General features: G+C 43.5%; 1 protein-coding gene across 1 annotated transcript in view; it reads left to right on the plus strand.

Annotated features, from left to right (window-relative positions):
- The first annotated feature begins 7,947 nt into the window (after window positions 1-7,947).
- The window catches only part of LOC139392879 (carboxypeptidase M-like), a 98,875-nt gene continuing 79,598 nt past the window's right edge, over window positions 7,948-27,224 (plus strand). The window contains exons 1-2 of the mRNA XM_071141197.1: window positions 7,948-8,025; window positions 8,419-8,605. Coding sequence (XP_070997298.1) covers window positions 8,443-8,605 — 163 coding nt within the window. The 5' untranslated portion in view covers window positions 7,948-8,025; window positions 8,419-8,442. The remainder of the gene's footprint in view (window positions 8,026-8,418; window positions 8,606-27,224) is intronic.

Consider the following 27,224-nt stretch of genomic DNA (forward strand, 5'->3'; position numbering starts at 1 on the left):
CGGAGCCTGACATGCTGATAGAGTCCTTGCTTCAACAATCTCTTTGATGTCAGAATCTTTGTCTTCAGCCTTCTTCTCATTAGTAGTTGTGCAGGAGAGATACCTACTCCTTCCAGGGGTGTGTTTCTGTACTCAAGGAGAGCTGTGTTAGGATCTCCGTTGCTGTCTCTCGTGCTTTTTTCAACAGGTTCTTCACAGTCTGAACTGCACTCTCAGCTTGGCCGTTTGACTGTGGAAATCTAGGGCTCGACGTGACATGTTTGAACTCCCAGCTGGTAGAGATCTCTTGACTCACCAACTGTCTTCCATTGTCGGAGCACAACACGTCGGTCCCCCTCTAAAGCCTCGCTGAGTTCGACTTTAGTGCTGTAATGATGTGTTTGCTTGTTGTTCCACTGAGCTCGGAGATTTCTGGGTATTTGTGAGTAGTATATATTCTGTGTCGTTGTAATGGAAGAGGCCCACTCCAACTCTGGCTCAAACTCTCTCCGGGACCGGATGAGATATGAGCGGTTCTCTTTGATTGTTGTTTTTTGTGTGAGTTGCAGACGGCACATTTTGTTACAACATCTTCGATCTGTTTAGCCTTGCCTGGCCAGAACAGAACATCCCTTGCTTGTTCTTTACATTTTTACGATTCCCATGTGTGCTTCATTATTTCTTCTCTCATTACCCGAGGAACGAGGACGTTTTGAACTTTTGAACAGCAGTCCATCTGAGTTTGTCAGGTCCTCCCAGCAGGTCCAGTAAGTGCTGTATTTTCTTTGCAACGTTCCCTCTCGTGTCTCGCCATCCAACTGTGACCAGTTTTTAACTCTTCATCTTCTTCTGTTTGCTGTTTTTGAATTGCTGCAGTTACTCTTCTGAAACAGGAAGTTGATGAGCGATGTAGTTTACATCCAGCTCACCATCCAACATCAGCGTTCTGCATCTCGGTTTCTTGGTTTGTATGTCACATATAGACTGTATCTCTGTAGTCTCATCAGCGATCTGCATCTCGGTTTCTTGGTTTGTATGTCACATATAGACTGTATCTCTGTAGTCTCTTCAGCGATCTGCATCTCGGTTTCTTGGTTTGTATGTCACATATAGACTGTATCTCTGTAGTCTCATCAGCGTTCTGCATCTCGGTTTCTTGGTTTGTATGTCACATATAGACTGTATCTCTGTAGTCTCTTCAGCGATCTGCATCTCGGTTTCTTGGTTTGTATGTCACATATAGACTGTATCTCTGTAGTCTCTTCAGCGATCTGCATCTCGGTTTCTTGGTTTGTATGTCACATATAGACTGTATCTCTGTAGTCTCGTCAGCGATCTGCATCTCGGTTTCTTGGTTTGTATGTCACATATAGACTGTATCTCTGTAGTCTCGTCAGCGATCTGCATCTCGTTTTCTTGGTTTGTATGTCACATATAGACTGTATCTCTGTAGTCTCGTCAGCGATCTGCATCTCGTTTTCTTGGTTTGTATGTCACATATAGACTGTATCTCTGTAGTCTCGTCAGCGATCTGCATCTCGGTTTCTTGGTTTGTATGTCACATATAGACTGTATCTCTGTAGTCTCATCAGCATTCTGTGCAGTCAGGCTGGTGCCTTCTGGAGCGACTTCTTGACGATTGTTTCCAAGGGTTTGTGGTCTGACTCCACCTGGATCTGGTTTCCAGACAGGTACTGATGAAACCTCTCGCAGCCAAACACTATCGCTAGAGTAGATCTTTTTCCATTTGAGCGTATCTCTTTCGACGGTCTGTGAGGGATCTTGACTCGTATGCGATTGGCTGACCATCTTGCAGGATCACAGCTCCCAAGCCTTCTGAGCTGGCATCCACAGAGAGTGTCAGTGTTTTTTTTCTCTTCATATCGTAGTACTTTATTAACACTGGTGCATTGCTGACGAGTGTTTTCAAGCTTCTGAAGCTCTGTTCCTGTGCAGACTCCCAGTGCCACTGAATATCTCTTTCCAGGCAGTTGTGTCAGTGGTGTGCTGACATCTGAGAGATACTGCGATTGGCTGACCAATCATCTGAGAGATACTGCAACATTCCCATGAACCTCTGAAGCGCTTTGTCCTCTGGCTTGTATTTCTCGGGACCTTCTGGGAGTCTGGTTTCAGGCCTTCTTTGCCTAACACATGTCCAATGTAGAGAATTTCTGTCATTCTGATTTTGCACTTGTAGTAATTCAGTTTGAAGTTGATGCTTCTCAGTCTGACTAGTATCTGTCTCAGTCTCCGGTCGTGCTGATCTGTGTCATCACCCCTGACAAGAATGTCATCCATGATGTTCACAGCACCTTCCAGACCTTCCAAATGCTGCGTCGAGGCACCTCTGGAACACATCTGGAACACCTCTGGAACACCTCTGGAACACCTCTGGAGCACCTCTGGAACACCTCTGGAGCACCTCTGGAGCACCTCTGGAACACCTCTGGAACACCTCTGGAACACCTCTGGAGCGGGACACGATTCCGAACGGCAGTCTCTTGAAAGAATACCTCCCAAACGGCGTATTGAAAGTGCAGAGTCGGGAGCTGTCTTCATCCAGTTGGATTTGACAGTATCCTTGGTTTGCATCAATGACTTGAAATACCTTGGTGTTAGGCATTTCAGCAACAACCTCTTCAATTGTACGTAAAGGATCATGTTCTTTCTTGATGGCTTTGTTCAGATCCGGTGGTTCCATGCATATCCATATTTTGTAAATGTTTAGCTTCCTGATTGTCACCAAGTTGTTTACCCATTCAGGAAGCTCAATCTGCCTGACGACAACATCCATGTTTGTCATTGCGGTTCAGTTCCCTTTTCCCACAGTTTTTTTTATTCCTTTTTAGTGCTACAGGCACATTTCATGGGTGAACGAACCGCTGGTGTGACTTCTGGATCTGTTTGTATATGATGAACTCCTGGAGCACGCCCAGGTCCACATCTTCATATTCAAAATGTCAGTCTCTGTCTTTTGTTCAAGCTTGAATATTCTCTCTATTAATCCTGTTTCTTCCGAGTCTCTACTGGTGCATCTTGTTCTATCACTTGAAATTCCAGTTCAAAACCACTTTCTCTTTGTATCGACGTTTGAGCGTTTTATTTTGCCCTTTGGCGCCATCTGGTGGCCAGAATACGTCACTAGTTTTCGGTTGGATTTTTTTGCATGGAATCGACACTCACTTTCACTTTCAGCGTTTTCTCTCAAGGATAAAACGCTATGCTCAACTCATGTATCCAGCTTAACAGGAAGTTTCTGGTTGTTTATTTTCAGTGTTTCTGTCCACTGCTCTTTCTCAGTGATTTTTTTCTCATTGACATTCACTTTACCTTCACTCTGTTTCACTTCATTTGTCCCATTGTCCCCATTTCCTGCTGTCCTCTCCTTGTCAAAGACGTGAACCCTCTGGTTTTCTGTCCGTGTGTGAGGAGCACATTTTGGCATAATGATTTTTTTTCCTGTGCCATGCTTTTGCCGTATGCTGGACACTGTTGTTGATTTGTGTTTGTACCCACAACGTGAGCATTCTCCCCATGACCTTTCTTTTACTAGTTTGTTGCAAGGTCTTTGTCTTTTTTTTACCATTTCTGTGTTTTCTCTTGCTTATGCACCTTGTCAACGGGCACCTCGACTTCATCATAGCTTAGCAGGAGATCTGGTTCTCTGAGTAATCTGCCTCACACTTGGTCATGTTTTGATTCCACATAGAATTCTGTCCCTTTGTCAATGACTCTGTAGGTTGTTGAAACTCAGTCTTTTGCTTTATGTTTTAAACCACATAATCATCCATTGTTCTTACACTCTCCTAAAAAAAAGATATGTCTCAGGTGCATCAGATTTGTTTCTTGGCTCAGAGTAAGTTCAGGAAAACTATTTTTTTTAATACATCCAAGTCAAAAGTATTGAATACCTTGATTAAATCATCTCTGGCTACGTGGCACATTTCACTTTTTTCCGGATTTCTCTGAGATGCCATTGGCTGATGGTATAAAGGTTGAAATTCTGGATCCACACTCTCCGATTTTCGGCTAGATTTCCCTCCATATTCAGAGTAGTTGGTTGTCTCATTTGGGCAAGATTTCCCTCCAGATTCAGAGTAGTTGGTGGTCTCATTTGGGCTGCATTTCCCTCTAGGTTCAGAGTAGTTGGTGGTCTCATTTGGGCTGCATTTCCCTCTAGATTCAGAGTAGTTGGTGGTCTCATTTGGGCTAGATTTCCCTCTAGGTTCAGAGTAGTTGGTGGTCTCATTTGGGATAGATTTCCCTCTAGGTCCAGAGTAGTTGGTGGTCTCATTTGGGATAGATTTCCCTCTAGGTCCAGAGTAGTTGGTGGTCTCATTTGGGATAGATTTCCCTCTAGGTTTAGAGTAGTTGGTGGTCTCAGTTGGGCTAGATTTCCCTCTAGGTTCAGAGTAGTTGGTGGTCTCATTTGGACTAGATTTCCCTCTAGGTTTAGAGTAGTTGGTGGTCTCAGTTGTACTAGATTTCCCTCTAGGTTCAGAGTAGTTGGTGGTCTCATTTGGGATAGATTTCCCTCTAGGTACAGAGTAGTTGGAGGTCTCATTTGGGATAGATTTCCCTCTAGGTTCAGAGTAGTTGGTGGTCTCATTTGGGATAGATTTCCCTCTAGGTCCAGAGTAGTTGGAGATCTCATTTGGGATAGATTTCCCTCTAGGTTCAGAGTAGTTGGAGGTCTCATTTGGGCTAGATTTCCCTCTAGATTCAGAGTACTTGGTGGTCTCATTTGGGATAGATTTCCCTCTAGGTCCAGAGTAGTTGGTGGTCTCATTTGGGATAGATTTCCCTCTAGGTCCAGAGTAGTTGGTGGTCTTATTTGGGATAGATTTCCCTCTAGGTTCAGAGTAGTTGGTGGTCTCATTTTGGATAGATTTCCCTCTAGGTCCAGAGTAGTTGGTGGTCTCGTTTGGGATAGATTTCCCTCTAGGTTCAGAGTAGTTGGTGGTCTCATTTGGACTAGATTTCCCTCTAGGTTCAGAGTAGTTGGAGGTCTCATTTGGACTAGATTTCCCTCAAGTTTTAGAGTAGTTGGTGGTCTCAGTTGGGATAGATTTCCCTCTAGGTTCAGAGTAGTTGGTGGTCTCAGTTGGGATAGATTTCCCTCTAGGTTCAGAGTAGTTGGTGGTCTCATTTGGACTAGATTTCCCTCTAGGTTCAGAGTAGTTGGAGGTCTCATTTGGACTAGATTTCCCTCAAGTTTCAGAGTAGTTGGTGGTCTCAGTTGGGCTAGATTTCCCTCTAGGTTCAGAGTAGTTGGTGGTCTCAGTTGGGATAGATTTCCCTCTAGGTTCAGAGTAGTTGGTGGTCTCAGTTGGGCTAGATTTCCCTCTAGGTTCAGAGTAGTTGGTGGTCTCATTTGGGATAGATTTCCCTCTAGGTTCAGAGTAGTTGGTGGTCTCATTTTGGATAGATTTCCCTCTAGGTCCAGAGTAGTTGGTGGTCTCGTTTGGGATAGATTTCCCTCTAGGTTCAGAGTAGTTGGTGGTCTCATTTGGACTAGATTTCCCTCAAGTTTCAGAGTAGTTGGTGGTCTCAGTTGGGATAGATTTCCCTCTAGGTTCAGAGTAGTTGGTGGTCTCAGTTGGGATAGATTTCCCTCTAGGTTCAGAGTAGTTGGTGGTCTCATTTGGACTAGATTTCCCTCTAGGTTCAGAGTAGTTGGAGGTCTCATTTGGACTAGATTTCCCTCAAGTTTCAGAGTAGTTGGCGGTCTCAGTTGGGCTAGATTTCCCTCTAGGTTCAGAGTAGTTGATGGTCTCAGTTGGGATAGATTTCCCTCTAGGTTCAGAGTAGTTGGTGGTCTCAGTTGGGCTAGATTTCCCTCTAGGTTCAGAGTAGTTGGTGGTCTCAGTTGGGATAGATTTCCCTCTAGGTTTAGAGTAGTTGGTGGTCTCATTTGGGCTAGATTTCCCTTTAGGTCCAGAGTAGTTGGTCGTCTCATTTGTTCCATGTTTCATAATGTTGAGCTGTCCTTGTATAACTTTTTAACATATGACACCATGTAATATAATAAGCCTGCTGAGGCAGGAATGCGGGTAGAAGAACCACGTTTATCAGATGTCATGGGTCAAGTGCAAGTACAGGTGATCACATAAAGTAATTAGTAAACAGCGCCACCCTCAGGCACTCCAGGTAAGTACATGTACATACATACATACACACACCATTGAACTACCTTGTCGATGAAAACAGGAAGTAATGACATCACACCTAAAAAAATTACCTTTTTCTTAAAAACCAACAGTTCAGAGTAAAAAATGTAATGGTTAAAGTGTTTCCAAAAAGCATTTAGACAAATTGTGCATTCATAAATTGGCGACAGCCTGTATGTCCTCCAACCCCTGTTTCATGTCTAAGGTAGCCCGCGAAATCCCTGCATTGATAGAATGCAATAATTGACAAGTATTTGCCATACTCTAATAATTCTCATGTGCCCACGTGTCGCCAAGTTCCGTGGTCGCCATGGTGAAACTTGGACACTTATAGATCTGAAATAAGTGGAACGGCGAAAACTTTCCAGCCAATCAGAAAAGCAGATCGAAGCAATTCAGGTATTCTTGTAAGTCAGGACAATCCGTGTTCTGCAAATAAACATTATTGTTATAGTTGAAAACTTTTATATTGCAAAATGTAGGCATTTAGTATGAAATGTGTAGTGGAGCATTATAGTGCCCACTATCTTTAAAATTATTCGGCAATCATCTTTTTTTTTTTTTTTTGAAAAACACAGTTTCCATCATCATTTGTTGCAATAAAGAAAGTTTGACCAAAGAAAAAATCCCCTCCTGTCAAATGGATACATTTTTTTGTTGTCAATCTTTAGAAAAATTATCCTGTATGCAAAGTAGAAGTAGTTTTCATATACAAACGTCATACGTCCGAACTCAGAAACAAATACGCTTCCCCATAAATAACATGGTCGTTGAGGTAGAACGGCTATTTTGATTGGCGATTTTCTGCATTTACCAGAGTTCCATCGGGAATCCTGATTTCAGACGTGTCCATGGAAACAAGATTATTAGGGGAGTTGTTATTTTTTCAAAGCATGAAAACTGTTTAAATCGAACTATTATATTAATCAAGACTATCCACAATAATCGCATTACTGTGTGCATGTAACCCTACTCATTGCTTTTGTCTAATAAACCTGGGTCAACGGTAACCTGCCTGGTGTCTCTGAATAAAAATATAGGATAAAAAAATATATAAAAAATGAATTCTGGTAGAATTTGTTAGAATTAACCTATAAAGCTTTTGTAGTTGTAGGCTAGATAATGTAGAGGTGTGTTTATTAATTTCGTAAGTGCACGTGATCTGGATAATCATGTTCTGTAGCCTGTTGATCAGCAACTTATCGTGGAGAGAAAGGTAGTGGTGTCAAAATCACACACCTGCAGGTGAAGCCCACAGGGATCCCACCTTCTAGTCTCCCAAATGGCACCTTATTCGCAGTGGTAGACTATTTGTATATATATATAAATATATGTATATAAAAAAATTGTATATATATATATTTTTATTTTATTTATTTATTTATTTATTTTATAAAAAAACAAAAAAAATAAACCCTATTTTAAACCCTATCAAACCTTAAAACTTACCTTAACCTTAACTTCAAAATGTGAAAACTTGACAACTTCTACATTTGCATTTGGAGTCACTTCCAAATTGTACGTTGGGACAAATGTGGATAAACGTCAAAATGGTTAAACCGTGAGATCATGTTGAGTTGAGAACTGTTTAGCTCCGCCTCGCCTCTGCTGGCTACTGTATAAAAACTTGGCCGTGTGTGAATATAGTGATAATGCCATACAGGGCGGTGTGCAGGCAGGCAGGGGACCCGACGGTGTAATGTGGTCGTGGGGAGGGTTGATCTGTCGACTAAGAACCATTCAGGCGATTGGGAACTTTAAACAGTTGTTATGAATGCGGTCGGGGTGACAGCGGTGTGACTTCAAGAGACGTCTTCACAGAAGAAGTTGTGCGCACACAGCGAGCTGCAGGAAATATACATTTAGTAATAAGGTAATGTAGAATGTCATGTGAATAGGCTATAAACATTTTTTGTGTGAATTTAGTATATTTTGATATATTTTAGACATGTTTATTGATGGCCTAGTCTACACTTCTATAGGCACGTTTTATTCCGGGCTAAAAAATAAGAATTGCTTGCAACATGTTGTCATTTAGATGGCTATAATTTGAGAGAAAATGCTAAACCTAGTGTATTGAGAAACGTAACGCCAGGTAACTAACTGCACACTGGCGCTGTCCATTGACGTTATTGCTGACTTCAGTGTCAAGTTGTGCGCGTGGCTACTATGTCCTCGTGAGTTTTTGGTTCATATTTGACGGTGTTGTATTTAATTTTAAATCCGCTTAACATTTTTTTTCTTAAACTTCGTTTTTGTGGGTTAGGTTGTCACTGTCCCGTACGAGACGATGTTTCTTTTTGCGCTCTGCCTATACCTCGGGAAGTTGGTGTCGTCCGGTGTCAGTTTGGAGTTCCGTTATCACAACACCGTGGAGGTGGAGAGATACCTGCGGGACGTTAACAACACCTTCGACTTCACACACCTGCACAGTATTGGAAAGTCTGTTGAAGGTAAGAAGACTGTTGTCTTTAAATGTAAAGTAGGAAATAGAAATTCACTCTTTGATATACCTCTGTTGAGCCTAAATTTTGTCACAGGTGAGAGAGAGCCTAGGACATTTTCAAATTTGATAAGATTTTTGGGGGGCTCTTTGTAAGCAGGGCACCCGTTTTGGAGACTTCTGGTATATCATCAAAATAAATCAATCACCATTTTTTGGGGAATCATTCAGCAGTTTTTTACCAGATTAAGTACAATTACCGTAGGGAAATGAATGTTGACCATTTTTATATTCCTAAAACGCTGTCGCTGCTTCCAGTTGATCAGACATATTGATAAATAGCCCAATGTCAAGTGTCCAAATCAATAACCAATATGCATAAACGGTTTGTGATATACTGAAAACATAAAATGTACTTTCTACACATACATGTGCAACAATAGTAATCACATTACTTAAATTCTTTTTTTTTATGGGTACCTTATAAACTGCACATGCACCAAAAACCCTGTTGTTTTGTCAAGTGTCACTCATTGATTAGGGAGTTGAAACTGTTGAAACTACCACAAAAACACATGACAACTGGATATATTTTTACACCACTGGTTAGAGGACAACCAGCAGAAGAAGTCAGCTACATTTTGGAAATGTTGCTAATTAGAAATATGCTAATTAGCTAAAACTTGTCTGTGATGAGATTTGAACTCCCAACGTTTGGATTGCTAGACGTTACCCGTTATACACTCATCCATCCAACCTTCTTTTGCTTTAAGTAACCATCTGTCTTATTTAACCATACGAAACGTAACATATCATACTAAATGGACTATCTCAGATTTACATAACAGGAATAATACGAAATGTTCTGAGACCAGGTTGGAAATGTGGAATAACCTGGAATAATGTATACGTGGTTGGTTAGATGAGCGTTAGTAGTAGGCTTCTATGTATATTTTACGTAACAGAATAATACGAAATGTTCTGAGACCAGGTTGGAAACGTGGAATAACCTGGAATAATGTATATGTGGTTGGTTAGATGAGCCTTAGTAGTAGGCTTCTATGTATATTTTACGTAACAGAATAATACGAAATGTTCTGAGACCAGGTTGGAAACGTGGAATAACCTGGAATAATGTATATGTGGTTGGTTAGATGAGCCTTAGTAGTAGGCTTCTATGTATATTTTACGTAACAGAATAATACGAAATGTTCTGAGACCAGGTTGGAAACGTGGAATAACCTGGAATAATGTATATGTGGTTGGTTAGATGAGCCTTAGTAGGAGGCTTCTATGTATATTTTATAATGCCAGATGTTGATTTCAGGAGGCTGCCTTCACGGAAAATGGAACAAACAACTTTTTCTCTTAGTTCCATTTCAATTAATCACGACCCGCCGTAGGATATCAACAGTGACAGTTTGACTTTCAAAACCGTGTATTGGTATGACTCAACAGTACAAAACCAAAGATATTGATCTGTTTTTCTTTTAAAGCAATTGATCTTGTGTCATCGTGTTGAGTATAAACTTTTATACTAATATAACCAATCTGAGGTAAAAAGTTAGTGTAATATCCCCTCTCACTTCGATGTGGTCTTAATGGCAGCTTGTGTTTTGTAGTAACCCGGTAACATCATGGGAAGTCACGTAATATACATTTAATTAGGTACGGCAAAACATCTTATTTTTGTGATGATAGTAAATGAAGCAAACACAGATTTGTTCAATATTCACGTGTATTTCTCACTAGTTTAACCATTTTAGAGATGTAAAAAAATATATATATTATGTTCCTAAGCAGAATTTAACCAGACGCTCCACACGCTAAAACACGAAGGTTCCTCAAGGGTTCTTTAGGAAGGCTGATGGGTTTTTATGTGGAACCATAATGACTCTAAACACTTCAATGGTTCTTTACAGTTCACAAAATGATTCTTTGCTGTTTTAGTGATAATTAAAATGTAGGGGGGGGGGGGGTAATATAATATTTCGGGGAATGGTTTAGTCACAGCTCTGTGTACAACCATGAGTGAGGGTTTCATTCCAGTTGATCTAATGTGTTGTGCTGTGACGTTACATGTTATACAGATGTAACTGATTCCGTCTCAGCCTATGAACCCATCTTCCCCTCTCATCAGAGGACTCTTTGTAAACCGCGTCCCTGCCAGCCAGTGACTGCAGCTGGCTGATGTGAAGACTAGCCTAAACAGACCATTAATATATCATCCTGACCACTGCTCTGAGCCTCCCAGCGGCTAATTCTCCTGCTCTCAGCCTCCCAGCGGCTAATCCTCCTGCTCCCAGCCTCCCACCAGCCGGCCCTACCTAGTCCTCCTGCTCCCAGCCTCCCACCAGCCAGCCCTACCTCGTCCTCCTGCTCCCAGCCTCCCACCAGCCAGCCCTACCTCGTCCCAGCCTCCCACCAGCCAGCCCTACCTAGTCCTCCTGCTCCCAGCCTCCCACCAGCCGGTCCTACCTAGTCCTCCTGCTCCCAGCCTCCCACCAGCCGGCCCTACCTAGTCCTCCTGCTCCCAGCCTCCCACCAGCCGGCCCTACCTAGTCCTCCTGCTCCCCAGTGCTGCGTGGTTTCCCCCCCCCCAGTGCTGCGTGGTTTCCACCCCCCTCCCCCAGTGCTGCGTGGTTTCCCCCCCCCTCCCCCAGTGCTGCGTGGTTTCCCCCCCCCCTCCCCCAGTGCTGCGTGGTTTCCCCCCCCCTCCCCCAGTGCTGCGTGGTTTCCCCCCCCCTCCCCCAGTGCTGCGTGGTTTCCCCCCCCCCTCCCCCAGTGCTGTGTGGTTTTCCCCCCCTCCCCCAGTGCTGCGTGGTTTTCCCCCCCCCCAGTGCTGCGTGGTTTCCCCCCCCCTCCCCCAGTGCTGCGTGGTTTCCCCCCCCCTCCCCCAGTGCTGCGTGGTTTCCCCCCCCTCCCCCAGTGCTGCGTGGTTTCCCCCCCTCCCCCAGTGCTGCGTGGTTTCCCCCCTCCCCCAGTGCTGCGTGGTTTCCCGCCCCCTCCCCCAGTGCTGCGTGGTTTCCCCCCCCCCTCCCCCAGTGCTGCGTGGTTTCCCCCCCCCTCCCCCAGTGCTGTGTGGTTTTCCCCCCCTCCCCCAGTGCTGCGTGGTTTCCCCCCCCCCCAGTGCTGCGTGGTTTCCCCCCCCCTCCCCCAGTGCTGCGTGGTTTCCCCCCCCCCTCCCCCAGTGCTGCGTGGTTTCCCCCCCCTCCCCCAGTGCTGCGTGGTTTCCCCCCCCCTCCCCCAGTGCTGCGTGGTTTCCCCCCCCTCCCCCAGTGCTGCGTGGTTTCCCCCCTCCCCCAGTGCTGCGTGGTTTCCCGCCCCCTCCCCCAGTGCTGCGTGGTTTCCCCCCCCCCTCCCCCAGTGCTGCGTGGTTCCCCCCCCCCCCCCCCCCCCAGTGTTGCGTGGTCCCCCCCCCCCCCCCCCCAGTGCTGTGTGGTTCCCCCCCCCCCCCCCCCCCCCCAGTGTTGCGTGGTCCCCCCCCCCCCCCCCCCCCCCAGTGCTGCGTGGTTCCCCCCCCAGCCACAGTGTTGTAGATTCAGGAGATATCCCTGTCTGTTGGTGTTGTAGATTCAGGAGATATCCCTGTCTGTTGGTGTTGTAGATTCAGGAGATATCCCTGCCTGTTGGTGTTGTAAATTCAGGAGATATCCCTGCCTGTTGGTGTTGTAAACAGAGATTCAGGAGATGCCTACCTGTTGGTGTTGTAGATTCAGGAGGCAGGATCAGAGAGGCCTGACACTTTCTTGTCTGGTGAGAAACTCCCTATTTTGTAACATACAGTACGGGCTTTGTCCCAAATGGCACTGTATTCCCTATAGGCCCTGGTCAAAAGTTGTGCACTATATAGGGTACCAGTTGGGACTCACACACCACAGTTTTGATAAGGATCTTGGCTGAAGTTCAGGACTGTCACGCAGGCTGCTGTCGACCAGAGTAGTCTCTCTCTCTCACACACACACACACACACACATGGTCAGTCATGTGGCTCACAGATCCCTGCTGCTGCAGCATGAACACAGAACGGTCTCTTGTTACTTTAAAACAATGAAGGTGGTTTTAATGCCGCGGTCCAACATGAATTGATGACATCTAGCCGTCCCCCTGAGTTTAAACAAATAGGCTGTCAATAAATCCTACCTAAATGGGAATACAGCTGTGTTATCTTACCTTTCCTTACTGTAACAAGCTATGAACCTCTTGTGTTTTTATAGTTGTAGGAGTTCCAGAGAGTGACGGTTCTCTCAGAGCAGTACATTTTTAGAGTGACTTTAGAGAGAGAACCCAGCAGTAGTGGTGATGTCCTCCTCCAGCAACCCCTCTCGGATGTCGGAAGGGGGAAAAAAACACAAGTCCTTTTTATCCCAACGACAACAGATCCTGTTGTCGTGACTACTGTTCCATTTTGTTACAGATGCATTTAGTTAGGGGCTCACAGAGACGGATGGTGTGAGAGATGTTTATTCAGCTAGCGTTGTCATGCAGGGAAGATGGTCCCGGGGTGTGAAAAGAAAAGGACTGTGTGTGTTCTCTCATCTCTGATTTGAAAGTGACATCCTCTCTAGTCAGGTCCTTGCTGTCGGCCGGCCTGCCTCAGACTCAATCAGAGAGAAAACAGGAGGGATGGACTAAACTAGAACAATCACTGTTGGTCATGACTGTGACACATGGTAGTCGATTGAGGTGGAATTGGAGTCGATTGAGGTGGAATTGGAGTCGATTGAGGTGGAATTGGAGCCGAGGGAGAGGTGGTGCAGACAACCCCTGGATTTACAGTTCATTGTATCTGTTCGGTTCTTCACTCTGTTGTGTTGGGAGATTGAAACATCTCCTTGTCAATCTCCCTGGGTTGCCTTGCCAGTTGGTGGCATTTCTGTGGCGTATCTGTCTGTCTGTGCTTTGCATGGCTGGACACAAAGCTGGCATTGAGGCACCCTCTTCCAGCTCTCTTTCTCTCTCTCCCTTTCTCTCGTTTCAGTCAGATTCAGATGCAAATTGAGACTCTCAACCTCTGGAGCAGGAACTGGGCTTGCTTCCAAAATGGCACCCTATTCCCTATATAGTGCACTACTTTTAGACCAGGGCCCATATGTCTTAGTGCACTACATTTGACCTATGTAGGGAATAGGGTCCTATTTGGGACGTACCCTATGTTATTAGCATAGTTGACTCGCTGCTGCTTCCTGACTCGGTCCCTGTTCCCTTTTGTTTCTGAGAAGACAGACCAGACTCTAGGACCTTTTGTTTCTGAGAAGACAGACCAGACTATAGGACCTTGTGTTTCTGAGAAGACAGACCAGACTATAGGACCTTGTGTTTCTGAGAAGACAGACCAGACTATAGGACCTTGTGTTTCTGAGAAGACAGACCAGACTATAGGACCTTTTGTTTCTGAGAAGACAGACCAGACTCTAGGACCTTTTGATTCTGAGAAGACAGACCAGACTATAGGACCTTGTGTTTCTGAGAAGACAGACCAGACTGACTATAGGACCTTGTGTTTCTGAGAAGACAGACCAGACTCTAGGACCTTTTGATTCTGAGAAGACAGACCAGACTCTAGGACCTTGTGTTTCTGAGAAGACAGACCAGACTATAGGACCTTTTGATTCTGAGAAGACAGACCAGACTATAGGACCTTGTGTTTCTGAGAAGACAGACCAGACTGACTATAGGACCTTGTGTTTCTGAGAAGACAGACCAGACTATAGGACCTTTTGATTCTGAGAAGACAGACCAGACTATAGGACCTTGTGTTTCTGAGAAGACAGACCAGACTGACTATAGGACCTTGTGTTTCTGAGAAGACAGACCAGACTATAGGACCTTTTGATTATGAGAAGACAGACCAGACTATAGGACCTTGTGTTTCTGAGAAGACAGACCAGACTATAGGACCTTGTGTTTCTGAGAAGACAGACCAGACTGACTATAGGACCTTGTGTTTCTGAGAAGACAGACCAGACTCTAGGACCTTTTGATTCTGAGAAGACAGACCAGACTCTAGGACCTTGTGTTTCTGAGAAGACAGACCAGACTATAGGACCTTGTGTTTCTGAGAAGACAGACCAGATTCTAGGACCTTGTGTTTCTGAGAAGACAGACCAGACTGACTATAGGACCTTGTGTTTCTGAGAAGACAGACCAGACTCTAGGACTTTTTGATTCTGAGAAGACAGACCAGACTCTAGGACCTTGTGTTTCTGAGAAGACAGACCAGACTATAGGACCTTGTGTTTCTGAGAAGACAGACCAGACTATAGGACCTTGTGTTTCTGAGAAGACAGACCAGACTATAGGACCTTGTGTTTCTGAGAAGACAGACCAGACTCTAGGACCTTGTGTTTCTGAGAAGACAGACCAGACTATAGGACCTTGTGTTTCTGAGAAGACAGACCAGACTATAGGACCTTGTGTTTCTGAGAAGACAGACCAGACTATAGGACCTTGTGTTTCTGAGAAGACAGACCAGACTCTAGGACCTTGTGTTTCTGAGAAGACAGACCAGACTATAGGACCTTGTGTTTCTGAGAAGACAGACCAGACTCTAGGACCTTGTGTTTCTGAGAAGACAGACCAGACTCTAGGACCTTGTGTTTCTGAGAAGACAGACCAGACTCTAGGACCTTGTGTTTCTGAGAAGACAGACCAGACTCTAGGACCTTGTGTTTCTGAGAAGACAGACCAGACTATAGGACCTTGTGTTTCTGAGAAGACAGACCAGACTATAGGACCTTGTGTTTCTGAGAAGACAGACCAGACTATAGGACCTTTTGATGGCATCGGTCTGTTTGTTTCTGATTTACATTTATTTATTTAACCTTTTTTTATTTACCTTGGCAAGTCAGTTAAGAATGTGTTCTTATTTGACATTGACAGACTACCCCGACCAAACCCCTCCTCTAACCCGGACAACGCTGGGCCAATTGTGCGCCGCCCTATAGGACACCAGATCACGGCCAGTTGTGATACAGCCCAGGATCGAACCAGGGTCTGTAGTGATGCCTCTAGCATCACTACAGACCCTGCACTGAGATGCAGTGGCTAGACAGTTGCGTCACTCGAGAGCTGAAAAGACGGACCAGACAATTAGAACCCTGTGATGGCATCTGTTTGTTCGTTTCTGGTCTGGTCTGTCTTCTCAGACTATAGAACCCAGTGATGGCATCTGTCTGTTTGCTTCTGGTCTGTCTTCTCAGACTATAGAACCCTGTGATGGCATCTGTCTGTTTGTTTCTGGTCTGTCTTCTCAGACTATAGAACCCTGTGATGGCATCTGTCTGTTTGTTTCTGGTCTGTCTTCTCAGACTATAGAACCCTGTGATGGCATCTGTCTGTGCTCAGCCATTCACTTTTAATTGATTAGAACCTGGGAGGAATTAACTTTAGATTGGAGCCGTACGGATCCTGAGGCCTTAATGGTTTAAAGTAAAGCAGGTGAAGAGAGGACAGAAGTCCTACAACACTGTGAAGATGACTCCCAAATTGTACCCTATTCCATTGCCTATATAGTGCCCTACTAATGACCAGAGCCCTATGAGGAATAACGTGCCATTTGGGACACAGGCTAAGACCATACCCTCCGATGTAAAACTTCTTCAGCCAGCCATTTTAAATACAGCCACCCTTGCTGATATCCTAGAGTGTGAATGATACAGACGGAGTAGGATCTTAATTTGAGTCAGTTTGCTACAGCAGGAAAATGATCCTGCAGCAACAGGAAATGTGGATTATAATGTATTTTTTTGGAAGGGGGTTGATACATTTTTCGTGAGGGCAAATCAAGTCTGAAACTTCAAAGTGGAAATTACAAACTGTAGAAGCCTTTATAAAAACTAAAATACACTACAAGTTTGCAGGAAAATTCCCAGCAACAAGAGTGATCAAATGAAGGTCCTACATCTGTAGTTTGTCTTGCACCTGTGGAGAGGTATTTAAGCAGTACCGTTAAGCACTAGGCAGTACCGTTAAGTAGCATGTTCAGGCAGTATCATTAAGTAGCGTGTGTTCAGGCAGTATCTTTAAGTAGCGTGTGTTTAGGCAGTATCTATAAGTAGCATGTGTTTAGGCAGTATCTTTAAGTAGTGTGTTCAGGCAGTATCTTTAAGTAGCGTGTGTTTAGGCAGTATCTTTAAGTAGCGTGTTCAGGCAGTATCTTTAAGTAACGTGTTCAGGCAGTATCTTTAAGTAACGTGTTCAGGCAGTATCTTTAAGTAGTGTGTTCGGGCAGTATCTTTAAGTAGCGTGTTCAGGCAGTATCTTTAAGTAGCGTGTTTAGGCAGTATCTTTAAGTAGCGTGTGTTTAGGCAGTATCTTTAAGTAGCGTGTTTAGGCAGTATCTTTAAGTAGCGTGTTCAGGCAGTATCTTTAAGTAGCGTGTTCAGGCAGTATTTTAAGTAGCGTGTTCAGGCAGTATTTTAAGTAGCGTGTTCAGGCAGTATCTTTAAGTAGCATGTTCAGGCAGTATTTTAAGTAGCGTGTTTAGGCAGTATCTTTAAGTAGCGTGTTCAGGCAGTATCTTTAAGTAGCGTGTTCAGGCAGTATCTATAAGTAGCGTGTGTTCAGGCAGTATCTTTAAGTAGCGTGTGTTTAGGCAGTATCTTTAAGTAGCATGTGTTCGGGCAGTATCTTTAAGTAGCGTGTGTTCAGGCAGTATCTTTAAGTAGCGTGTTTAGGCAGTATCTTTAAGTAGCGTGTTCAGGCAGTATCTTTAAGTAGCGTGTGTTCAGGCAGTATCTTTAAGTAGCGTGTTCAGGCAGTATCTTTAAGTAGCGTGTTCAGGCAGTATCTTTAAGTAGTGTGTTCAGGCAGTATCTTTAAGTAGCGTGTTCAGGCAGTATCTTTAAGTAGCGTGTTCGGGCAGTATATTTAAGTAGCGTGTGTTCAGGCAGTATCTTTAAGTAGCGTGTGTTCGGGCAGTATCTTTAAGTAGCGTGTTTAGGCAGTATATTTAAGTAGCGTGTGTTTAGGCAGTATCTTTAAGTAGCGTGTTCGGGCAGTATCTTTAAGTAGCGTGTGTTCGGGCAGTATCTTTAAGTAGCGTGTTTAGGCAGTATATTTAAGTAGCGTGTGTTTAGGCAGTATCTATAAGTAGCGTGTGTTTAGGCAGTATCTATAAGTAGCGTGTGTTTAGGCAGTATCTATAAGTAGCGTGTGTTTAGGCAGTATCTATAAGTAGCGTGTGTTTAGGCAGTATCTATAAGTAGCGTGTGTTTAGGCAGTATCTATAAGTAGCGTGTGTTTAGGCAGTATCTATAAGTAGCGTGTGTTTAGGCAGTATCTATAAGTAGCGTGTGTTTAGGCAGTATCTTTAAGTAGCGTGTGTTTAGGCAGTATCTTTAAGTAGCGTGTTTAGGCAGTATCTATAAGTAGCGTGTGTTTAGGCAGTATCTTTAAGTAGCGTGTTCAGGCAGTATCTATCAGCGTTTTAACTACTTTGCAGATGTGAAACAGACATCATATCATATTCCCACTTCATAAACAGTTTAATATATATATATATATTTTACTCAGAATTCCATGACCGACCGACAGTAAGACATTGTTGGCAGAATAAATGGATGAAGTTCTATTCTGACATCATTCACCAATACATTTCTCAGTGTCCAACAAACATTGTTTTCAGGTTGTAGATCACACCTAGCCTGGTACATTGTTTTCAGGTTGTAGATCACACCTAGCCTGGTACATTGTTTTCAGGTTGTAGATCACACCTAGCCTGGTACATTGTTTTCAGGTTGTAGATCACACCTAGCCTGCTACATTGTTTTCAGGTTGTAGATCACACCTAGCCTGGTACATTGTTTTCAGGTTGTAGATCACACCTAGCCTGGTACATTGTTTTCAGGTTGTAGATCACACCTAGCCTGGTACATTGTTTGCAGGTTGTAGATCACACCTAGCCTGGTACATTGTTTTCAGGTTGTAGATCACTCCTAGCCTGGTACATTGTTTTCAGGTTGTAGATCACACCTAGCCTGGTACATTGTTTTCAGGTTGTAGATCACACCTAGCCTGGTACATTGTTTTCAGGTTGTAGATCACACCTAGCCTGGTACATTGTTTTCAGGTTGTAGATCACACCTAGCCTGGTACATTGTTTGCAGGTTGTAGATCACACCTAGCCTGGTACATTGTTTTCAGGTTGTAGATCACTCCTAGCCTGGTACATTGTTTTCAGGTTGTAGATCACACCTAGCCTGGTACATTGTTTTCAGGTTGTAGATCACACCTAGCCTGGTACATTGTTTTCAGGTTGTAGATCACACCTAGCCTGGTACATTGTTTTCAGGTTGTAGATCACACCTAGCCTGGTACATTGTTTTCAGGTTGTAGATCACTCCTAACCTGGTACATTGTTTTCAGGTTGTAGATCACACCTAGCCTGGTACATTGTTTTCAGGTTGTAGATCACACCTAGCCTGGTACATTGTTTTCAGGTTGTAGATCACACCTAGCCTGGTACATTGTTTGCAGGTTGTAGATCACACCTAGCCTGGTACATTGTTTTCAGGTTGTAGATCACTCCTAGCCTGGTACATTGTTTTCAGGTTGTAGATCACACCTAGCCTGGTACATTGTTTTCAGGTTGTAGATCACACCTAGCCTGGTACATTGTTTTCAGGTTGTAGATCACACCTAGCCTGGTACATTGTTTTCCGGTTGTAGATCACACCTAGCCTGGTACATTGTTTTCAGGTTGTAGATCACACCTAGCCTGGTACATTGTTTGCAGGTTGTAGATCACACCTAGCCTGGTACATTGTTTTCAGGTTGTAGATCACTCCTAGCCTGGTACATTGTTTTCAGGTTGTAGATCACACCTAGCCTGGTACATTGTTTTCAGGTTGTAGATCACACCTAGCCTGGTACATTGTTTTCAGGTTGTAGATCACACCTAGCCTGGTACATTGTTTTCAGGTTGTAGATCACACCTAGCCTGGTACATTGTTTGCAGGTTGTAGATCACACCTAGCCTGGTACATTGTTTTCAGGTTGTAGATCACACCTAGCCTGGTACATTGTTTTCAGGTTGTAGATCACACCTAGCCTGGTACATTGTTTTCAGGTTGTAGATCACACCTAGCCTGGTACATTGTTTTCAGGTTGTAGATCACTCCTAGCCTGGTACATTGTTTTCAGGTTGTAGATCACACCTAGCCTGGTACATTGTTTTCAGGTTGTAGATCACACCTAGCCTGGTACATTGTTTTCAGGTTGTAGATCACACCTAGCCTGGTACATTGTTTTCAGGTTGTAGATCACACCTAGCCTGGTACATTGTCTTCAGGTTGTAGATCACACCTAGCCTGGTACATTGTTTTCAGGTTGTAGATCACACCTAGCCTGGTACATTGTTTTCAGGTTGTAGATCACTCCTAGCCTGGTACATTGTTTTCAGGTTGTAGATCACACCTAGCCTGGTACATTGTTTTCAGGTTGTAGATCACTCCTAGCCTGGTACATTGTTTGCAGGTTGTAGATCACACCTAGCCTGGTACATTGTTTTCAGGTTGTAGATCACACCTAGCCTGGTACATTGTTTTCAGGTTGTAGATCACACCTAGCCTGGTACATTGTTTTCAGGTTGTAGATCACACCTAGCCTGGTACATTGTTTTCAGGTTGTAGATCACTCCTAGCCTGGTACATTGTTTTCAGGTTGTAGATCACACCTAGCCTGGTACATTGTTTTCAGGTTGTAGATCACACCTAGCCTGGTACATTGTTTTCAGGTTGTAGATCACACCTAGCCTGGTACATTGTTTGCTTCCTCCACCCATTCGCAATGACTCAATATTTTTGGACAAGTCAGTGTGCTGGCAGCAGCCACTCGATGTTAGTGGTGGCTGTTTAACAGTCTGATGGCCTTGAGATAGAAGCTGTGTTTTTTCAGTCTCTCGGTCCCACAGCTTTGATGCACCTGTACCTGACCTCGGCCTTCTGGATGATAGCGGGGTGAACAGGCAGTGGCTCTCGGGGTGGCTGTTGTCCTTGATGATCTTTATGGCCTTCCCTGTGACATCGGGTGGCTGTTGTCCTTGATGATCTCTATGGCCTTCCCTGTGACATCGGGTGGTGTAGGTGTCCTGGAGGGCAGGTAGTTTGGCCCCCCCGGTGATGTTCTTCTCTTGTTCTGCGTTTAGTTATTGATCTTGTTGATGTGTGTAACTGAGGGAGAGATCCTACCTTTTCTCTTTTTCATGGTTGTTTGATCAACAGGACTGTAAAGTTCCCAAATGTAAGAGGACTCCCCTGGTATTCATGTAACGGATGTGAAACGGCTAGCTTAGTGTTAGCGGGTGGTGCTGAGGTAACGGATGTGAAACGGCTAGCTTAGTGTTAGCGGGTGGTGCTGAGGTAACGGATGTGAAACGGCTAGCTTAGTGTTAGCGGGTGGTGCTGAGGTAACGGATGTGAAACGGCTAGCTTAGTTAGCGGGTGTTGCTGAGGTAACGGATGTGAAACGGCTAGCTTAGTTAGCGGTGGTGCGTGCTAAATAGCGTTTCAATCGGTGACGTCACTTGCTCTGAGACCTTGAGGTAGTGGTTCCCCCCTTGCTCTGTAAGGGCCGTGGCTTTTGTGGAGCGATGGGTAACGATGCTTCGTGGGTGTCTGTTGTTGATGTGTGCAGAGGGTCCCTGGTTCGCGCCCGGGTCGGGGCGAGGGGACAGTCTAAAGTTATACTGTTACATTTACATATTTGCAGAAATCCATTCAGGTGTATTTTGTGGCTTTTGGCCAATGTTTTCTAATGATCTAAAGTCGTGTTGCTACTTCCTGTAAACACACAGTCCAGTTCATAGTGAAGGATGACAGGCCCTACTGCCTGTAAACACACAGTCCAGTTCAAGGGAATGATGACAGGCCCTACTTCCTGTAAACACACAGTCTAGTTCAAAGGGAATGATGCCAGGTCCTACTTCCTGTAAACACACAGTCCAGTTCAAAGGGAATGATAACAGGCCCTACTTCCTGTAAACACACAGTCCAGTTCAAAGGGAATGATGCCAGGCCTGTGTACAAATGGCTTGTTTGCATAAAGGTCTACTGTATCTCTGATTGGCTCTGCTGCGCCGGTCTGCGTAGACTCCGGTCCAGGACAAGACAGTGTTTTTATCAGGGTTTTATTTACAATGGTGTCTATTAATTGTCCAAATGCCCGGCAACTTTCCCTGTTTATTGCTGTAGAATCATAAATGTCTTCTACGTCATTCACAAACATTGAACATGAATTTATGAAACTGTGAAAATGACCAAATCTAAGTGCTCATTGTCAATTTATTTTGAAGTGTCATTCTTCCTGGTGTGTGAGATTTTAATAAGATTTCCTGTTGCTAAACACTGTCAGTTCCACTATAAAGTAGCGTACAGTATCTTTAGGCCCTCTGTGTACCTGCCTGGCTCCCTGCCTGCGCTAAATCTCTGGCAGATTGTGAGGTCATCGTGTTTCAAGGCCTGTCGCCCGTCTTGGGCCGGCCCGTTAATTTAACCTCCCTCCTAATCTTCTGGTGACCCCCGTGCCGCTCGAGGTGAGAGACTCTTGGCTAATTACTGTTTTAAATCTAGTACACCACCTGCCTCGTCCCGCTCCTCCGCTGACTCCCTCTCTGATCATTCCTCTACTGCTGCCCCCCCTCCCCTTCCTACTTGACCCCTCCCGTGCGTCTTTGTGTCCGGTAGACACTGAGGGGTTTCGTCTTTAAGCCCCTGGACAGAAACAGCTGTGCTGAGATGACAGGCTTCTATGTTCAACCTTTCAGACATAATTGGTCAGAAGTTTAAGTGGGGTGGAGGGGTGGGTGGGTGTGCTTGCATGCAAGTGTGTGATTTGTGTGGAGCAATTGGTTCCATTATAGACTTGTCTTAGAGCCATAAGAGGGTAAACAAACCCACTAGTTATGATGAAAGGGGAACAGCGTTTCTATCCTGTAGTCTGCTACTCTAGTTGTTGTTATGATGAAAGGAGAACAGTTTCTATCCTGTAGTCTGCTACTATAGTTGTTGTGATTAAAGGAGAACAGCGTTTCTATCCTGTAGTCTGCTACTCTAGTTGTTGTGATTAAAGGAGAACAGCGTTTCTATCCTGTAGTCTGCTACTCTAGTTGTTGTGATGAAAGGAGAACAGAGTTTCTATCCTGTAGTCTGCTACTCTAGTTGTTGTTATGATGAAAGGAGAACAGAGTTTCTATCCTGTAGTCTGCTACTCTAGTTGTTGTTGTTATGATGAAAGGAGAACAGAGTTTCTATCCTGTAGTCTGCTACTCTAGTTGTTATGATGAAAGGGGAACAGAGTTTCTATCCTGTAGTCTGCTACTCTAGTTGTTGTTATGATGAAAGGAGAACAGTTTTTATCCTGTAGTCTGCTACTATAGTTGTTATGATTAAAGGAGAACAGCGTTTCTATCCTGTAGTCTGCTACTATAGTTGTTGTTATGATGAAAGGAGAACAGTTTCTATCCTGTAGTCTGCTACTCTAGTTGTTGTGATTAAAGGAGAACAGCGTTTCTATCCTGTAGTCTGCTACTATAGTTGTTATGATTAAAGGAGAACAGCGTTTCTATCCTGTAGTCTGCTACTCTAGTTGTTGTTATGATGAAAGGAGAACAGCGTTTCTATCCTGTAGTCTGTTACTCTAGTTGTTGTTGTTATGATGAAAGGAGAACAGCGTTTCTATCCTGTAGTCTGTTACTATAGTTGTTATGATGAACAGAGTTTCTATCCTGTAGTCTGCTACTCTAGTAGTTGTTATGATGAAAGGAGAACAGCGTTTCTATCCTGTAGTCTGCTACTATAGTTGTTATGATTAAAGGAGAACAGCGTTTCTATCCTGTAGTCTGCTACTATAGTTGTTATGATGAAAGGAGAACAGCGTTTCTATCCTGTAGTCTGCTACTCTAGTAGTTGTTGTGATGAAAGGAGAACAGAGTTTCTATCCTGTAGTCTGCTACTCTAGTTGTTGTTATGATGAAAGGAGAACAGCGTTTCTATCCTGTAGTCTGCTACTATAGTTGTTATGATGAAAGGGGAACAGAGTCTCTATCCTGTAGTCTGCTACTCTAGTTGTTATGATGAAAGGAGAACAGTTTCTATCCTGTAGTCTGTTACTCTAGTTGTTGTTGTTATGATGAAAGGAGAACAGCGTTTCTATCCTGTAGTCTGCTACTATAGTTGTTATGATGATGAAAGGAGAACAGAGTCTCTATCCTGTAGTCTGCTACTCTAGTTGTTGTTATGATGAAAGGAGAACAGTTTCTATCCTGTAGTCTGCTACTATAGTTGTTGTGATTAAAGGAGAACAGCGTTTCTATCCTGTAGTCTGCTACTCTAGTTGTTGTTGTGATGAAAGGGGAACAGAGTTTCTATCCTGTAGTCTGCTACTCTAGTTGTTATGATGAAAGGAGAACAGAGTTTCTATCCTGTAGTCTGCTACTCTAGTTGTTGTTATGATGAAAGGAGAACAGCGTTTCTATCCTGTAGTCTGCTACTATAGTTGTTGTGATTAAAGGAGAACAGCGTTTCTATCCTGTAGTCTGCTACTCTAGTTGTTGTTATGATGAAAGGAGAACAGCGTTTCTATCCTGTAGTCTGCTACTATAGTTGTTGTGATTAAAGGAGAACAGCGTTTCTATCCTGTAGTCTGCTACTCTAGTTGTTATGATGAAAGGAGAACAGCGTTTCTATCCTGTAGTCTGCTACTCTAGTTGTTATGATGAAAGGAGAACAGCGTTTCTATCCTGTAGTCTGCTACTATAGTTGTTGTGATGAAAGGAGAACAGAGTTTCTATCCTGTAGTCTGCTACTATAGTTGTTGTGATTAAAGGAGAACAGCGTTTCTATCCTGTAGTCTGCTACTCTAGTTGTTGTTATGATGAAAGGAGAACAGCGTTTCTATCCTGTAGTCTGCTACTATAGTTGTTGTGATTAAAGGAGAACAGCGTTTCTATCCTGTAGTCTGCTACTCTAGTTGTTGTTATGATGAAAGGAGAACAGCGTTTCTATCCTGTAGTCTGCTACTATAGTTGTTGTTGTGATGAAAGGAGAACAGAGTTTCTATCCTGTAGTCTGCTACTCTAGTTGTTGTTATGATGAAAGGAGAACAGCGTTTCTATCCTGTAGTCTGCTACTATAGTTGTTGTGATTAAAGGAGAACAGCGTTTCTATCCTGTAGTCTGCTACTCTAGTTGTTGTTATGATGAAAGGAGAACAGAGTTTCTATCCTGTAGTCTGCTACTATAGTTGTTATGATGAAAGGAGAACAGTTTCTATCCTGTAGTCTGTTACTCTAGTTGTTGTTGTTATGATGAAAGGAGAACAGCGTTTCTATCCTGTAGTCTGCTACTATAGTTGTTATGATGATGAAAGGAGAACAGAGTCTCTATCCTGTAGTCTGCTACTCTAGTTGTTGTTATGATGAAAGGAGAACAGTTTCTATCCTGTAGTCTGCTACTATAGTTGTTGTGATTAAAGGAGAACAGCGTTTCTATCCTGTAGTCTGCTACTCTAGTTGTTGTTGTGATGAAAGGGGAACAGAGTTTCTATCCTGTAGTCTGCTACTCTAGTTGTTATGATGAAAGGAGAACAGAGTTTCTATCCTGTAGTCTGCTACTCTAGTTGTTGTTATGATGAAAGGAGAACAGCGTTTCTATCCTGTAGTCTGCTACTATAGTTGTTGTGATTAAAGGAGAACAGCGTTTCTATCCTGTAGTCTGCTACTCTAGTTGTTGTTATGATGAAAGGAGAACAGCGTTTCTATCCTGTAGTCTGCTACTATAGTTGTTGTGATTAAAGGAGAACAGCGTTTCTATCCTGTAGTCTGCTACTCTAGTTGTTATGATGAAAGGAGAACAGCGTTTCTATCCTGTAGTCTGCTACTCTAGTTGTTATGATGAAAGGAGAACAGCGTTTCTATCCTGTAGTCTGCTACTATAGTTGTTGTGATGAAAGGAGAACAGAGTTTCTATCCTGTAGTCTGCTACTATAGTTGTTGTGATTAAAGGAGAACAGCGTTTCTATCCTGTAGTCTGCTACTCTAGTTGTTGTTATGATGAAAGGAGAACAGCGTTTCTATCCTGTAGTCTGCTACTATAGTTGTTGTGATTAAAGGAGAACAGCGTTTCTATCCTGTAGTCTGCTACTCTAGTTGTTGTTATGATGAAAGGAGAACAGCGTTTCTATCCTGTAGTCTGCTACTATAGTTGTTGTTGTGATGAAAGGAGAACAGAGTTTCTATCCTGTAGTCTGCTACTCTAGTTGTTGTTATGATGAAAGGAGAACAGCGTTTCTATCCTGTAGTCTGCTACTATAGTTGTTGTGATTAAAGGAGAACAGCGTTTCTATCCTGTAGTCTGCTACTCTAGTTGTTGTTATGATGAAAGGAGAACAGAGTTTCTATCCTGTAGTCTGCTACTATAGTTGTTGTGATGAAAGGAGAACAGAGTTTCTATCCTGTAGTCTGCTACTCTAGTTGTTGTTATGATGAAAGGAGAACAGTTTCTATCCTGTAGTCTGCTACTCTAGTTGTTGTGATTAAAGGAGAACAGCGTTTCTATCCTGTAGTCTGCTACTCTAGTTGTTATGATGAAAGGAGAACAGTTTCTATCCTGTAGTCTGCTACTATAGTTGTTATGATTAAAGGAGAACAGCGTTTCTATCCTGTAGTCTGCTACTCTAGTAGTTGTTATGATGAAAGGAGAACAGAGTTTCTATCCTGTAGTCTGTTACTCTAGTTGTTGTTGTTATGATGAAAGGAGAACAGCGTTTCTATCCTGTAGTCTGCTACTATAGTTGTTATGATTAAAGGAGAACAGCGTTTCTATCCTGTAGTCTGCTACTATAGTTGTTATGATTAAAGGAGAACAGCGTTTCTATCCTGTAGTCTGCTACTCTAGTTGTTGTTATGATTAAAGGAGAACAGTTTCTATCCTGTAGTCTGTTACTCTAGTTGTTGTTGTTATGATGAAAGGAGAACAGCGTTTCTATCCTGTAGTCTGTTACTCTAGTTGTTGTTGTTATGATGAAAGGAGAACAGCGTTTCTATCCTGTAGTCTGTTACTATAGTTGTTATGATGAACAGAGTTTCTATCCTGTAGTCTGCTACTCTAGTAGTTGTAATGATGAAAGGAGAACAGAGTTTCTATCCTGTAGTCTGCTACTATAGTTGTTGTTATGATGAAAGGAGAACAGTTTCTATCCTGTAGTCTGCTACTATAGTTGTTGTGATTAAAGGAGAACAGCGTTTCTATCCTGTAGTCTGCTACTATAGTTGTTGTTGTGATGAAAGGGGAACAGAGTTTCTATCCTGTAGTCTGCTACTCTAGTTGTTGTTATGATGAAAGGAGAACAGTTTCTATCCTGTAGTCTGCTACTCTAGTTGTTGTTATGATGAAAGGAGAACAGTTTCTATCCTGTAGTCTGCTACTATAGTTGTTGTGATTAAAGGAGAACAGCGTTTCTATCCTGTAGTCTGCTACTCTAGTTGTTATGATGAAAGGAGAACAGAGTTTCTATCCTGTAGTCTGCTACTCTAGTTGTTGTTATGATGAAAGGAGAACAGCGTTTCTATCCTGTAGTCTGCTACTATAGTTGTTGTGATTAAAGGAGAACAGCGTTTCTATCCTGTAGTCT

The sequence above is a fragment of the Oncorhynchus clarkii genome, chromosome 33 (genome assembly GCF_045791955.1).
Source record: "Oncorhynchus clarkii lewisi isolate Uvic-CL-2024 chromosome 33, UVic_Ocla_1.0, whole genome shotgun sequence".
Lineage (NCBI taxonomy): Eukaryota > Metazoa > Chordata > Actinopteri > Salmoniformes > Salmonidae > Oncorhynchus > Oncorhynchus clarkii.